Raw genomic sequence first — 16,807 nt, forward strand, 5'->3', positions numbered from 1 at the left:
CAATGATATTATATATATTATTATCAATGATATTATATATTAAGATATATAATATCATTGATAATAATATATATAATATTAATATATATAATATTAATATACATATATTAAGCAACAGCACTATATGCTCATATATTAAATTTTATTTATAAACTTCAACTTTTTTTTTTTTGACTCTATTTGAATGCTTAACAATAATGATTATCAGTGCATTTATTTTCATAAAAAAAAAATACATAATTAATTACAATAGAGAAATAGTAAAAAATATTTAGCCTTCAAGCTTTTATTTTACCTAAATTCCTGTATTGTGAGTCTCTCCTTTGCCTTTGCTGCGAGCAATTCACAACGTCACAATTAACGTACATACGTCAATATACGTCACAATTTCCTCCCTTCCCCTCTAACATGATTTCATTTGTGGATTGCTTTCATAGAAAAAAAAATGCTCATTAAATGAATTTAAATTTTACACAGTGTCTATGTCAAACAGAATATTTAAATATTTTCAGAAATTTCTTTGTCGCAATATTCTATTTAAACACATTCTCCTGAATTCAATTAACGATCTTGTTAACTTTCCACGGAAAAAAAATTAAAGAAAAATTTTTTTACCACCTTTTTTTTAAAAATAAAAATATTTATTATTAAGGTTTTAAAGATATGTGTAATATATTAATATTTAGCAAAGCGAGAGTTTCACACGCGGCGTAACAAAGTTATCCGCTAATTAAATGAATTAAAAATGAATTAAGGTTTGCAGGAAGTGTAATACGTTTCAAACTGTCCGAAAATCATGCAGAAACTTAGCGAAAGCTGTAATTTTTGTTCCTTATTAATATTTTATACTTATATTATTCTTTAAAATTTTTAATTCTTAGTTCAGTTATAACTTAATTTAAATAATTGTTCTTTTTTCACGTTCCTTTGATTTGAATAAAAACCGTGAACACATTTTTTATCGTTCCTATCCAAAAAAATACGCCATTGAAAAGAGATTTCAGAACAATCCCAAAATTTTTCAGAAATGCTTTAGTCTTTACAAAAGCAAGAATGGAAAAAATCAAACAAAAGAGTGAGCTTTTCATCGGCCTTCATCCTGTAATTCATTGTTGAAAAAGTTGGACAAACCATTTCGTGTGTGCCATTTGTGAACTTTTATTTATTTATTTATATTTTTTTGTTAATGTGTGAAAATAGATTTTATCTAACGCCATTATGGTTTTACATACATTTACATTTCGGTAATGTTATTTCTAAAACGAGATTCACCGCTGTGCTAAGTTATTTTTAAATTTTTGCATTTTCAGAAAAATATTGGCTAACTATGGAGGTAATTTTTTTTAGATGAAATAATATTATTAAAATGAGAAGACACACACTAATATGAAGTTTTCTTTCTTTTTTTTTTTTGAATAATCTCGTAGAACAGCCGATGCGATTTCAAGTTAACGACTACCACTTTTCAACTCCGTAGCCTTGTAATTTTGAACCCAATCCAGAAGACAAGGATCAAATATTAGGAGAAATTTTCCTTTATGGAGGACTTTTTGAGGGAACTAAACCGCAATTGCGTTACATAGAGAGGAAAACCGCGAAAATCTACTATTTTTTGGCTACTTTTAAAAGCATTTTAACAACTGTTATGGATGTTAACAAATTTTATTTTCTAACTCGAACAGCCGACCTAATTTTGAGCTTATGACAACCAGTGTTCAACTACATATTCTTATAATTTTAAACTCAATCCAGAAGACAAGGGAGTTCCTGGATTAAGTATTGGGTAAAGTTTGGTTTAGTGTATGACTTTTTGTTGTAACTAACCCGCGTATGCGGACGGAGAGGAAAACCGCGAAAACCTCCCACGGTTAGCCTGACTATAAAAGGACCCTAATCCATGACCCGTCTACCACAGAGGTTATTTTACGTCTCAACTGTGGCCGGGTGAGGAATTTGTATCGACAAGCCATCGTTGGGATTCGAACCCAGGTCTCTTCTTAGGAAGACGAGCGCTTTATCCCCTGAGTCACCAGGGCATATGAAGTTGACATCCAAAAGTTATTCTGATCAGGGGTAGGATCGTTGAACTCAGTCTTCTGATAATCATAACTCCTTATTTAAACGGAACTAGTGCCTTAATATTTAATGTGACGTAACTGGTTTTTAACTAGACAAATGCAATGTGTTTTTAGATAAAAGACCTAATTATTAAAATATAATAAAATGAATATTTTAACAAACCTACCTAATCGTATCTGAATTTAAATGTAATGGTGATTTTAGCCGATTGCTTGCGCATGCAAATTGTGCACCATATTTCTTTTAATAAGAAAATAATAGTTATCCTTATATGTAATTTTATGAAAACTAACTGCTTTGTTGATTTTCATTTCATATTATGATAGATCGTGACAAATTGGGATTACTAAACAAACTTTTCACTAGTTGTGTTTATTCAGCTCTTCAATTATTGCCCTAATTGCGAAACTGGAATGCGGTCGTGTCAATTACATCAATCAATAACAGTCGGAATTAAAGTTTAGAATGTGTGCCGATAAAAGTTACTCTTGGTTTTGCCTTTTAATATAGAAATTATAGAAGATATAAAAAGAAAGTATCTTTTTTTAAAAGGAAAATTTGTATATTATATAATTTTGGAGTTTAGAATTGAAAAAAATACACCAAAGTTTTATTCACTATGATTTAAAGAAATTAGTCTTTAACTTAAATATTTCTAAGTTTTTAATTCGAGTTCATTTCAGTTAAAAACAAAATTTCAAATTAAAGCTCACTTCACCATTAAGTTGTTAATCAATCAGTCATACTAACAATTATTTCGGTTTATGCGTTCTTGAAATACACAATTTCGTCTAACTTAACTTCGCATCACGATTTAAACGAAGCTGAAATGGTTCTGGAGATGAAGCACTCACCTCCCAAGAAAGCGACCTGGGTTCGAATTCTGGCGATAATAGATGATCGATTCAAATACTGTTTTCGACTAGCACTGACCACAACAGTGATGTGAAATATTTTCAGCGGCGAACGAATCATGGGTTAGAATCTAACATTGGAAAGTTTTTGTGGTTTTCTCCCCCATGTAACGTACATGCGGATTAGTTCTATTAGGCAATTTTGCATGAAGGCGAGTTTGTCTCAATACTTGTGATCCAGGAGTTCCCTCGGCTTCTGGGTTGAGTTCAAAACTTATAGGCTAGTTGAGCGCTACTGATATGTCTAGATTTTACCCAGGATTAGTGAAAGCAAATATGATTTTTTGCCTGCAAATCGGGATGTCTTTGTTGAAGGGTCACAATCTATTCGAAGTCCTAGAACTAGATGGAACAAACAAATTGAAGCGGACCCGAAAGTACTCCAAATTACCAACAGCAAAAAAAGGCCTCCAATCGAGAAAAATGGTCCAGAATCTTAAAGGAGGCCTAGGACTGTTGCGCCAGGATGATGACCAAATTAAAAAATGATTACCGCAACCCCAAAATCTGTCAATTTTATAAATTACAGTCTGTAAGATGATTTAACAGTGAGTTGATGCTACTATCAAACATAACGAAGAATCTAAATAGGATTTTTAAGTTGATTTGTTTACGATATGTTTTTTTTTTCCTCCAGAAAAAAAGTTTTCTCTTTATTAGTCTATTTTTATGTGACTCTTCTAAAGTATCTCCAATATTAAATTGAAACCGATATATATTTTCGTGTAACTCCTTTCAATCCTTATTTCTCACATTAACCGAGTTTCCACCTTTAGTTGAGGAAAATTGAAATTAAATTAGATTTCCGTAACCATTTCTTCACATCCAGTTTCTCACATTAACCGAGATACTTTCTATTTTATTTGAGAGATAATGATATAGTTTCGCACCCATATTTCACAGCAATTGCAGCGTAGAGAAGAGTTTGGGCATCACAAACAGCTCCCGTTCTAAAAATCCTCGATCGTTATTTCGTTGGCATTAGCTGTAAATTACTCTTGACGAAGGCTATAATTTCAGGGTAGCTGTATCGCTGTTGATTATATAGCTCCATTTCACTTAGCCCTAATTCGAGTAATCAGAAATGAATAAATTCAATTGCATCGCCTACTTTTTTTAAAATTATTAGTGAAAGTTTCTCTTGTAAAAAAAAAATCAGAATTATGGTAGGAGCTCAATGTTCTAAAGTGATTGGAACTAGACCTACTTTAGATAATCAAAATATTCGGATTTGAGGGAATATAGTAAAAACTATCCAAGTTCGCCATCCGTCAAAAACCAAAGTTTTCCTTTATAATAAAAAAGAACAAAATCTTTTTACTCTAACCACCTATCTTGTATTTAAACCACTGAAACTAGTCAAGTTTGTCCAGGAATGATATTAAATGTTATTCAAAATCCTTCATAAGTTGACCGAAAAATAAATTGTTGACATTTTCTTTGCTTTGTGTTTTGCTTTAGAATTTCACTGAATTGGAGAAATAGAATTAAAAGATAATCTAACTAAACCATTTTGGAAGTTGGCCTAATGTAAAAACTATAAAGGATATTCGAAACAAATAGATTAGTAACTACATATAATAAGAAAAATTTTTTAAATGTTAAAATGACCATGGTTTAAAGTTTTCGTATAGAGTACGAAGGCCAAGGGGAAAAAAGAGTTTAGTGTCCTTTTTTTCACGAAAATGTCTACAGGAACGCCATCTTGTGGATTATTAAGTTTTGTTGGTTGGAACTTTTCATCAGAAAAGTTCAAAATTTAAGAAAACTTTGAATGAGATTTTCTCATAAACCTGTTTTTTAATTATATACCACTTGTAAATTCCATCTAATTTTATTTTTAGAAAATGTATACCATTAATGTGGGAATGAGCTGAAATTACGAATTTCATAGCGTACGATTTTTTAATTCTTTCTCGAATTGTGAATTTTCGAAATCATTGTCATTACTATTTTTTTTAATGGCGTATTTTTTGTGTATGGTTTTAATGATCAGAATATTGCAATTGATATAAAAAATGGCTGTTAGTTTTTGAAGAAGGATGCATTTAGCAATATTTTAATAACCTATTTCGTTCCATTTTTTTATCCCTTTTTTATTTAATTTAATAAATAATTCTGATTTTAATTAAACAATGAATATTCGATTCGAACTGATAAATTACTGAAAAAAATTAAGAGACTGGTTTATTAGAACAATCATTTTAATTCTAAAAACCAAGCTACCATTTTGCTATATTTTTTTTTAGCTTATTTTGCTCTGTTTCTTACCATCTACCTCTCTTGTTGTTTTAGTTAATTTCATAAATAATTTTGATCGTAATAAAAATATTCATTTCGAACTGATACATTACGGAATAAAAGTTAAGAGATTGTTGTATTTGAATAATCAACTTAATTTTAAAATCTGTTTACCGTTTAGCTATATTTTTATTACCTATTTTGTTGCATTTCTTATCTACTTTTCTTTTTATTTAATTCGCTAAACAATTCTACTAATATAATAATAAATATTATTTTTCCTAATTAAGTAATAAATATTCAATTATTCATATTACTATTCTATTCGAACTAATAAATTACGGAAAAGATTAAGAAGAGGAAGGATTAAAGTAATCTTTTTAATTCTAAACCATTTCGATAGATTTTTATAGCCTATTTTGCTCGATTATTTATCTATTTACTTTTTTGTTTTATTTAATTTGATAAATAATATTGTCGCTAATCAAATAATGAATATTCGATCCAGCTACTTTATTTTCGATTCGAATGCATAAATTATGGAAAAAATATTCGAAACAGATTTATTAGAAGAATCATTATAATTCTAAAAACTAAGCTACCATTTTGGTAAATTTTTTATATCTTGTTTAGTTCGATTTTTTTAGTATCGATTTCTCTTGTTGTTTTCGTTAATTTTATCAATAATTTTGATCGTAATGAAAATTCATCAAATATTCGATTCTACAACTTAATATTCAATTCAAACTGATAAATAACGGAATAAAATTAAGAGATTGGTAAATTAAAATAATCATTTTAATTCTAAAATCTGTTTTCGGTTCAGCTATATTTTTATTGCCTATTTTGTTGCATTTCTTAGCTACTTTTCTCTTTAATATGCTAAACAGTTTTGATCCTAATTAAGTAATTAGTATTTTTTTATTAAGTAATAAATATTCGATTCTTGATCTTAATACTAAATTAGAACAAATAAATTACGTAATAAAGGCATAAGAAGCGAATGGATTAAAATAATCTTTTTAATTCTGAAATCAGGCTGCTATTAGGTATATTTTTATGGCCTATTTTGTTCCATTTCTTATCTACTTCCCTTTTTGTTTCATTTAATTTGATAAATAACATTGATTGTAATCAAATAATTAATGTTCGATTCATAAAAAAATAAGAAACAAATTTTTAGAAACCGATGTGTTTACCCCTTCGGAAGTTGAGGATGACCCGGTGAAGATGACTTATCAGTTCCGTCCGGGTTCCCATGGCGTAACATTGCCTTCTCATGCATGTGAAAACTGGACACAATTAAGGTTGTTATTGCTGACCTACAAATAACCCAAAGAACTAGTCTAACAAAATCTATTTTTATTTTTGTTTTCCTCGTAAATTTTCTGTTCGTGAAATATGATTTTCTGTTTTATAACGTATCATCAAAAATCAATTTAAAGATAGTTTGGCTTGATATTAAAAAATAAGAACGTTTTTATTACTTTTTTTTATCTGATTTTCGAGGAGCATCAATTTAGATTTTTTTTACCGTTATATAAGTTTCTTGCTTAGCAACCTTCAAAACTGTGGGAAAATATTTTAGGAGTTACTATTTGAATTATTATATAAGTAAAATTCATGTCATAAAATATTGAAATTAAAGCATTTTATTAATTTTTTTTTTATTTTAAATATAGAATGTTAGAATTAGTATTTAGAGTGACTGTTTTGTTTTGAAGAATATAACCTAAAGAAACCTTTCGAACTTTAATATAATTTTCAGAAGACTCCATGAAGTTATATTCTTCAAAACAAAATTATCTGTTGATTTTAATTATTGTTATTAATAATAACATAAAAATATTCATGATTTGAATTTTTAGTTTTTATGAAAATATTTTTATCATTGTTGGCAAGAGACAATGTTCCACTAAAAACCATGGTTTTCATCACTGTGGATTGAAAAAACTTCTTCAATGTTCCAAATCTCTTCTGTTCATGGCTGAAATTTCATTTGTTAAAAATTAACTATCTGATATTATCTATTAACATCTAATTAATTTAACTGTTATTACATTTGAGTTCTTGTTTCAATATTACATTTTATAAATGGCATGGAAAATAAAAATAGTTGGTTTTACTATTTCTCTCTTTTTTTTTTTAATTAAATAGGTTGGAGAAATAATAGTGTGATTCTTTAGCCCGTTTTTTGGTACTTAATTCTAATGCATTTCTATTTTTTTTTTTAATAAATTTGAGTCATGTATTTGTCTATGTGTATTTGTATCACTATAAAATAATTTTTAATACATTTATAAAGTATAAAATGTATAGTTATGATTTGATTGCAGTAACATTTAAATTAGAATTATGTTATTAAAATTTATTTGATTATAAACTGAAATTTTTAGAGTGAAATGTTTATGAAAAAATCAAAAACATTCCGATTTAAATAAAATCTCTGATTTAAATAAAATAAATCGTTTCATTTTATTTAGTTATATACTTTGTTTTATTTATTTATTTTTATAAAAAGCAATTTTCACGAAGTCTGTCTCCAAAATGAAATAAACCCTTTATTTGAATAAAGCCAGTATGTACTCACGATTAGGTGATTTTGTTTTATGAAAATTCAATAAAAGAAAGGTTCTAATCGCATCATTTCCAGAATATTCGAGCAAGATACTTTTTGTCCCACTATCCCACTAATCCTCTGAACCGGATGTAGATTCAAAAGGGCAAAAGTTAGGGGTGTTGTGGGCCTCACATATTTTTTTTTCTTCTCTCTCTTTTACCTTTCTTGGCCACCCCACCTATTCTTTTGTTCACACCCTTATAAGATTCCTCTAGTACATAGCGGCCTTTTGTAGTTCACAAGACACCCTAAAAGGTCACCTGCAAAAGTTATCTACTTAGTGAAAATATTCTGTTTTATAAAACTAGTATTATCAAAACTAAATGAATAATTTGTCGAACAATGTAAGAAAATTCTCAGTTGACGCATTATTAAATAATTTATCTATTAATGTAACAAGAATTTCAGTTGGCACGTTATTAAATAATTTGTCTATAAATACAACAAGAATTTCAGTTGACGAGTTATTAAGTAACTTGACTTCAATTAATGAAATAAGAATTTCAGCTGACTCGTTATTGAGTAACCTGTCTTCTATTAATGTAACAACAACTTCAGTTGTCGCATTATTAAATAATATGTCTATAAATGCAACAAGAATTTCAGTTGACGAATTATTGAATAATTTGTCTTCTATGACTGTAACGAGAACCTCAGTTGTCGCATTATTGAATAATTTTTCTATCAATCTAACAAAAATTTCAGTTGTCGCACCATTAAGTAATTTGTCTTCTATGATTTCAACACAAACTCCTATTGGCGCATTATTAAAAAAAAGGTCTATTTTACGCAGTTGATGCATCAATAAATAATTTTATGACTTTGCTATTACGTCCTTCAGCTGATGCATTAATAGTTTCGGGCTATTTATACTCTTACTCGTTATAATAAAAGATTATAGATTATATATAAAGAAAAAAGAAATGTAATTTCGGTAAAATCCTAGAAAAGCCGACCCCATGGCGACTTTTTGAAATCTCGCCAAGTTGACGATTATTACTTTGATCAACGTTATTTTTTTATTATTTAAAAGAAAAAAAAATTAAGTTATTGAAAATGTATTAAAATTTTATCAATAAAATAAATTACAAAGTAAACTTTCAATAAGGTTACAACATACCTCCCCGAAATATCGTCCAGAGATCTAGTTTGGCGATATTTCAAAAAATCGCCACGGTGGGCTATATTCTAGGATTCACCCGTAATTTCTCATTCATTGTAATCGTATAATAATGTAATTAATATGACCAAATTTAAATTATAATTTTTACCTGTTAATTATTGAAAAATTCGAAAGAAAAATATGTTTACGGTATTTTTATTGACAGGTTAGCACAATCAGTTTAATACTTTACGGTGTTTATCTTAATAAAAAATTCAAATGTATACAAGGAAGAGCAAGTAAAATCGCGATTTAACTTAAAGTTTTTTGATGAAACATTTGAAATTTATATATTCGTTTTGTGGTAAGCAGCAATAATATTTGTTATGAAATCCTTTTCTTAAATTTGTCTTCATTAGATACATGCATTTTTAAAATAAGTTTTGATCTCTGCAATTTTATAAATACTTATTGGCTATTACATTTTTACATAGACAATCGCTTTGTAAAGGCATACAAGCAAACAAAAAAATCTTAATATTATTTTTTGGGAGATAAAATTGTACCAAATTCTGCTCAATATATTGGTCTCAGCGCTTAATATATTGGAAGCTGAAATCCATTATAATATTCTTTCTAACCTGTTAAAAAATTCTTAAAATAAGCTGGACTAAAAATAGATTGCTGAAAGGATTATATTATTAAGTTAATAAGATTTGGGAAGCAAAGGGCGAAAAAGGAAATGAAAGAAGAACAAAAAAACAATCCATTTAGTGGCTAGTAGCCGTTAACCTCAAAAAAAATCGATTATCGTCTGGACATAGATGATTATTCTATGAAATGCATCAATGGCGTTCTTTTTACATGGTGAGTGCTAAATGGATGAATTATTATTTTTGTATTGTTATAAATTAGTAAATTAGCTTATGTTTTCACTTGTTTTATGTATTCACTTCCCTGCTTCATAAAAAAATATTATTATTATTATTTTTTTTGTTTTTAACTTTTGCAAAAAACATTGTTTTGTATTTTTAAATCATTGCTTCTTGGTATTTTTATTAATGAGTTACGTTTTTAAATTATTGATTATTTTTGTATCACGGTTTTAGAATCGTAAATACACATTTTCTAATATTTTCAAATGGTTCCTCATGATTTATTTTTGAAACATACTCAACATGCTTTCCCGTTAATCGAAATTCATCGTTGTTATTTTATTTTTATTTTGCTTAATCTTGCCTCTTGGTATTGTTTTTTTTTCGTGGTAAATTACGCTATTGATTATTTTAATAGCAGTTTTAATTCTTTATTTTTTTCCTATTATCCTCAGTTTAGTCTCACACACTTTCTCTTCCAGGAAATATCCTTTATATTATTTATTTTAGAACATTCATTGCTTTATTTTTAAAGCATGTCTTCAAGCTTGATGAGCAAACCAAATAATTTTTTTAACAAATTGATAATTAGATTCGTAATTACAATTTCATGAACTCAAAATTTTCAAAATTTGCTTGCACAAATTTTTTTTTTATTGTTGATAAATAAAAAATTTGTTTATTATTTTGATATATCTGACATCAAGATTTATTTTTCGTTTTAGAACTTTTTACTCAAAATAATCCTAATTGGTTTATTTTTATTGGTAAATCCTGCAAGCAAGCGAGCAAGCTTTGTAACTTTTTAAAATTACCTATTTTTCTCTCAGACGAGATGTTTTTGAAAAAATAACAAATAAAAAAGCTATAGTGTAAAAATATTTATAATTTCGAATTATTGTTTTTGGAAAATTAATTAACTGATTGGCTCCCATTTTTGTGTTTCATCATAAAAATTTACTTTATAATAAAATTTTTACATTATGTCATTAAACCTGGCAATAAACTTTTCAATAATTTATAATATTTTTTGTTAAACTCTCTCTTCGTATGCCTATTAAGGCAGAGAAGTGCGATTGTTCTTGTTTTCCAGTGGCGCCATCTATGGCCAAGAATGCTACTTCTGTCACACCCATGCGTCACACGCGTTAATAGGGCGGACCTATTCATACATCCACAGATCGTAATTTTTGACCTGAATCAGAGAACGAGAAATTTTGGAAAATTTAAGTTTGCAAGCATTTTTAAAACTTTTCAGTTTACCGATTGATTTCAACATTAAAATTTTGCAAATTGGTACAGCAGTACACATTTCAATGAATATAATGGGACCCAGTTATTCTTAAAGCATTAATTAGTTTCTTTAATTTAAGGAAATTGTATTCATTTAATACATAGCTATCGATTTGTACGTCCGTTGAGGAATTTTTTTCTTTTAGTGGTAGTAACATTTATGCTTTTAATATATAAATCTTGGTTTTTAAAGCTTAAATTTTTTTTTTATAATTACCGACTATTCACAATGTCCGTAACATGCATAAACAAACGGTAAATAATCTTTTTTTTTTCTTCTTTATATCAAACGATATATCTTCCAGTAAGCAAAAGAATTCATTCTATTGCTTTTACCACAACAACAGATGTTTCCGTTAAGGGGGTGAAAATGGGGTGAAAGTTCTATAACCAACAAGTCAACAGAAGAACAGCTGTGGAGTGACATTCGAAAAAGAATGTATCAAATATTGAAAGTGAAAAATATGGTACAAGTTAAGTTATTATTGTGGAGGATTCTATTTTCGTTACTGCAGCTGTTTTGTTTGAACAAATGATTTCGTGTAACATGTTGAGAAAGTGATACATAAGACTTTTTGTTTTCAAAAATTGTCTATTTTTATGACAACTTTTCAGTTCTTTTGTTTAATTATGAAACAGGGATTTTTGTTTAATTATACAACAGGGATTTCGAACTTACATGAGGCCGGGGACCACAATTAAAAACACAAATCAAATGGCGGGCCGCAACTTTATCCAAATTTTATGTAATACTCTTTTATGTTTGAAGGAACATTAAATATTGATGTCAGATTTTTACCAAGTTGTACAAAATAAAAGTATTGAATTACAAATTAAAATAAGAAGTAGATTTTTAAAAATATTTAATTGTATATTAAAAAATTTGAGCTACAATAACTTTAATGTGCACGCATGTATTAAACAATAAATGTGCAACAGATATCTAATTGTTAAGATATAAAAGGTTGGTATTAAAACTTACATAGCACACAAAATGTTCATTGACAAAATTGAGGTTTGTTTGCTGCAACCACCAGAGAATAGATTTTTCCCTTTAAATTTAAAATTTACAAATGTGTGTGTAAATATTTTTGTCCGAAATGAGTGGTTTCAAAAAGTTAAATCAGAGAATTTCTTCGAGAAAATTTTTGATACACACATGCTAAATTATATTCGCAAAATACAAAAAAATGAAATAAAAAAGAGCAACATACACGATTATTTTTGTATTTGAATAAATATTTTCTTGATGCAAAACCTGAGAAATATTTTTTTTTTTTTTGCACCGTTGGTATGATAAATTTTGCAGAAACGAAGAAATTAGGTTTTTATTAATGAGAAAAGTATTTTAAACCCATATAGATTTTTTACGAAAATTGTCCGCAAAAAATGACAACTAATATATTTCAGTTCGCGGGCCACAAAAGTTGGAAACCACTGATATACAAAAATCTAATGATGGTGTCGCAGTTATCCATTGTTGTCAATACATTTTTACTGGCTGGAAAATCATGTGGTAGGATCTAGTTTTCCCACATTAATTTTCATATTGGTTTGGTTGTCATCAGCATAAAGTTTATATAAGTCATAGTTATTCTTTTACTATAAATATTTTTGTTTCCCTAATTTAAAGGTTAAAATTACCTTTACTGCTCCCGTTTACGTTTTTGATTTTGTTTGATTTCTAAATTAAGAGTTTAGGAGGATTGTTTTTATTATTAGTATTATTATTAGAATATTGTAATTCTATTGCATTTTAAGATATTTAAATTGGTGGCTTATCTTATGAACCGTTTTACAATTATTATTTTTTGGTGCAAATTGCATAAATATTCTATTATGAATTACTGTTAAAAAGATACGTTAAATGATTTAGAACTTAAGTTTTTTTGGAATTTTTGAGCCTCCTCTCCATCCTTGTCTGCAAAAATAAGCAAATCCCAACCCCCTCCCATGTTTGGGTAAGAAGATCGTATATCGTATCACCCCATCCCTCGGATATTGTTTTAACTTTGACTTTCTATTTTGGTACTCTGATTTTAGGATAAAATTCGATGAAAACATATTTAAATAAAAGATGTTACATGTAACAAAACTTACATTTTAATTCATTTGATAAAATTTTAAATCGAAATTTTGCAGTTTAGCTTAGTTTAAACTGAAGAATTGGAAGTTTAAAATAATTTAAATTTAAAGACATGGATGTCTAATTTGATGGCATAAAAGGCTGTTGCAGCCGTTTCTCCATACCTGATAATGACATAATCTTCTTTCTTATTTTCTTTAATGGGTCAATTGAACTCAAATATTTTTCTTCAACTTTTTCGCTCTCCAACTTTAATTTTTATTTCAAATTTAAAAAAATTTTTAAGCGCTATTTTTTTTCCTCATTTTTATTACGGTTTTGCATTTAAAACTTTTTTGAAGATAAGATGATTTTAGTGTGTTACGGAAGCGTTGTTCGTGCCTTTTCCTCTCATTAGAAGCATATGTGTAATATTCAAAAGCCCCTATGTTTTTATAAGTTCGAATATCTTTATTTGTACGCTATTTTATTTTTTTATTTTAAAGCGAGTTAAATGTTCCATTCTGACAAATGTAAAAGTGACCCAATTAAATACAACATTTATCGAAAAATACTGAATCTCAATTCATTTTACAATCGAGGTTGAAAAGCCGAACCAATTCTGAGTTTACTATCCTCAACTCTGTTGCCTTGTAATTTTGAACCTAACTTAGAAGACTAAGGAGCTCCTGAATCAAGCATTTATATCCGTCGTTGAACAACCGGTCCAATTTTGGGTTTACGACTACTAATGTTCAACTTCGTTGCCTTGTAATTTTGAACTAATCCAGAAGCTAAAGAAACTCCTTGATCAGTACCCCCAGAGGTATTGATTTGTTATAAGATCTTGGAGGACTTTGTGACTCGACAGATTTAACTTGCATCAGTCACCATTTACTACACGGGGAGTCTTCTCCCGGTGGGGATCGAACCCACGAACTCTTAGACATGAGCCCAGTGCCCTACCAACCAACGCTCTATCTCCTGAGCCACTGCGGGAAATTTCTTTGATTTATTTGTCTTGTTAGGTATAGAACATATTTCAACACTTTGCCTCGAAAAATTTTAGTCTCTTTTTTTTCGCTTAAATTTTTTTTGAAGTTTTCAATTGTTATTTAAACATTAAATTTTTGCCACAAAACTTCTTAAGCTTCACATTTTTATTTCTTAAGTCACGTTTTTTCAATTTTGATGAAAACTCTGTAAAACATTTCAAAAGAATGAAAAATATTAAAAGAAAAATAAATCTTTTTTAAATCTGCTGGTAATATTTTCTAAGAAAAGCTTCATCACAATTGACCGTTTCCTCGGTGAACTTTTTAGTTTGGACTAATCACAAGTACACGTTTAAGAAAATGGGCATAGCTTGAAATGCTTGTTTGAATAAGTGGACATCGCTAAAAACGCGGATATAGCTTTTTATGCACCTTTAAAAATTTAACTTGGTTTGACATGCGTATTAATGGAATTGGACACGGCACGAATTGCGCCTTTTTATTTTTAAACATTGTACCCAAATTTTAAATGCCTTCTTTATTTTTTTTTATAAAGGTTTGTTCCAAATCAGTATAACACATACGTTGTTTTTTTTAACGCTACGCATGATTATTATTCACGAATTAATATTTTACAATAAAATAGTAGCTTAAACAACGGAATCAAAAGTTATGACCATCTCTTTAAATAGCTATGTTTAATTTCATTAAACGTGAATTTTAAGCAAGGTACAATTTTTCAAACATGCATTTCAAGCTAAGTATGTTTTTTTCAACAAGCATTTCAAGCTATTTTTTTTCCTTCAACACGCATTTCGAGCTATGTTTGTTTTCTTCAACACGCATTTCAAGCTATGTTTGTTTTCTTCAACACGCATTTCAAGCTGTGACAGGAATTAAAAGTTCGCGGACGATATGCGCTTGTCCATAACCTCCTACATCAGAAAGCCTCCACACGGTTTCTTATAAGTAGTCTGCGCAGATTATTTAAAAAGCGACTCACTTATGCGCATGAACCCAAATTCTATTTTCAAAGCACTTGAGAGAAATTTATCATATATATTTGAGAATTGAATCTGTCGTGGTTGGCAAGTAAATAAAATAAACCAATTATATTCATAAATTAAACAAATTTTTAAACATATATTTGCTACCACTTTCTAATTTTTATTAGATTTCATATTAAAAGGTTCTTTCACTAATTGGTTTACCTTTATAGTGGTCTGATCGGACTACCTACAAAAAACCGTGTGGAGGCTTGTCTGAACATCTAAGAAACATCTGACCTTGATCCCTATAATATTTTGTGGTGTGCAGGCAAAATTTCTAAATATGTCAACTTATTTCGTCTCATTTGTTGATTTCTATTTTTTCTTTCTTTCCAGAACTGGTGATGGCTGAGACTGATGAAGTCAACGGAAACGTCAACTCGTCCACGCTACCTCGCAGTGCTAAAAGATGCCGAATACCTCGGCTCAATCGGTCAACGTCCGTCCGATTAAAGAACGATGCTCTGGAGGGAATTCGGTTCCAAGCCAGGCCAAAGTCCATGTCTATGTCCCGAGACTTCCCGAGCTGGCAGCTGGAGGACAGGTATGGAAACATGGGATCCGTGGCCTCGATGCCTTTCTCCATAGATGACGACAGCTCCGTGAAGAGCTTTGGCAGCTTTGTCAGCTACACGTCATTCGCTAGTCAGAGTCAGTGCACCGAAGCATCGGTGTCACGGCCCATCAGCAGATGCCATTATGGCAAGAAGTATGTCCTGCACTGTGATCGCCACCTGGCAAAGCCTGAGGAGTATCTCACGCCCACCCAGAGAAAGGACAAAGAAATAAGGCAGTTGAAATCTTCCTTGATGAAACAAACCAAATCTTCTGAAGCCAAAGATGCAGAGATTGAAAGACTAAAGACTGAAGTTCAGAGACTGCAAGAAGCAATAACTGAAGTATGTGATTTTTAATTTTCTTCATGAAATTTGATTTTTATTCATCTTCAGTTGAAATATCTTCTCTTCAGCAATTAATGCATATTCTAATCTGTGAAATGACTGTTTTGATTGTTGCTTGGAGTTTCTTTTCAGTTATTATATTTCTTGGCAATTACAAGCAAGGTTCTTATTTTTTTCAAAATAAAAAAATACTTTTTTTTTATTTAAATCAGATTTTTTAAAGGATTTTCAAGATACTTTAAAAATTTCAATTTATAAAAAATTTTATAAATATAATTATCATTGATATATTATTAAAATGAAATAATATTTGTATTCTGTAAAATCAACGAGAACTGAAAAGTTTTTAAAATGTCATGTAGAATGAACTATAATTTATTTCATTCAAGTTAATAATGCAATTCTATACGTTAATATAATAATGCAGCTTTTGTTAATTGAAACATATTTACAATAAATTTTAAAACTATGAAAATCAGAAATTTTTTTTAACAAGCGTCTTCTTAAAATGCTTTAAAAATTGTTCAATCAAAAAATTCAGTTGATTTAAATCAAGCTTATTTTAATCAAGCTGCTTACATGAAAAGTAGGAGCATCGCCTGCTAATGACGTAGATTTATTCAATGAAATTATTTTTTTTAATAGAGCTGTCTTATTTATTGTAAGACTGAA

The 16,807-nt window shown here is 28.9% G+C and overlaps 2 protein-coding genes across 8 annotated transcripts in view; both read left to right on the top strand.

Moving 5' to 3' along the window:
• The window catches only part of LOC107451959 (testicular acid phosphatase homolog), a 539,537-nt gene that overhangs the window by 350,699 nt on the left and 172,031 nt on the right, over positions 1-16,807 (top strand). The gene's annotated exons all lie outside the window — the stretch shown is intronic.
• LOC107451965 (GRIP domain-containing protein quick-to-court) overlaps positions 1-16,807 on the top strand; it is a 107,976-nt gene that overhangs the window by 76,051 nt on the left and 15,118 nt on the right. For 4 of the 6 annotated variants that reach the window (XM_071182012.1, XM_043044718.2, XM_016068215.3 and 1 more), the window contains exon 2: positions 15,570-16,132. In XM_071182012.1, coding sequence (XP_071038113.1) covers positions 15,570-16,132 — 563 coding nt within the window. Of the gene's footprint in view, positions 1-9,789; positions 9,824-15,569; positions 16,133-16,807 lie in introns of those variants that run through there. The other 2 variants (XM_071182013.1, XM_071182011.1) reach the window with 1 other exon arrangement.

The sequence above is a fragment of the Parasteatoda tepidariorum genome, chromosome 6 (genome assembly GCF_043381705.1).
Source record: "Parasteatoda tepidariorum isolate YZ-2023 chromosome 6, CAS_Ptep_4.0, whole genome shotgun sequence".
Lineage (NCBI taxonomy): Eukaryota > Metazoa > Arthropoda > Arachnida > Araneae > Theridiidae > Parasteatoda > Parasteatoda tepidariorum.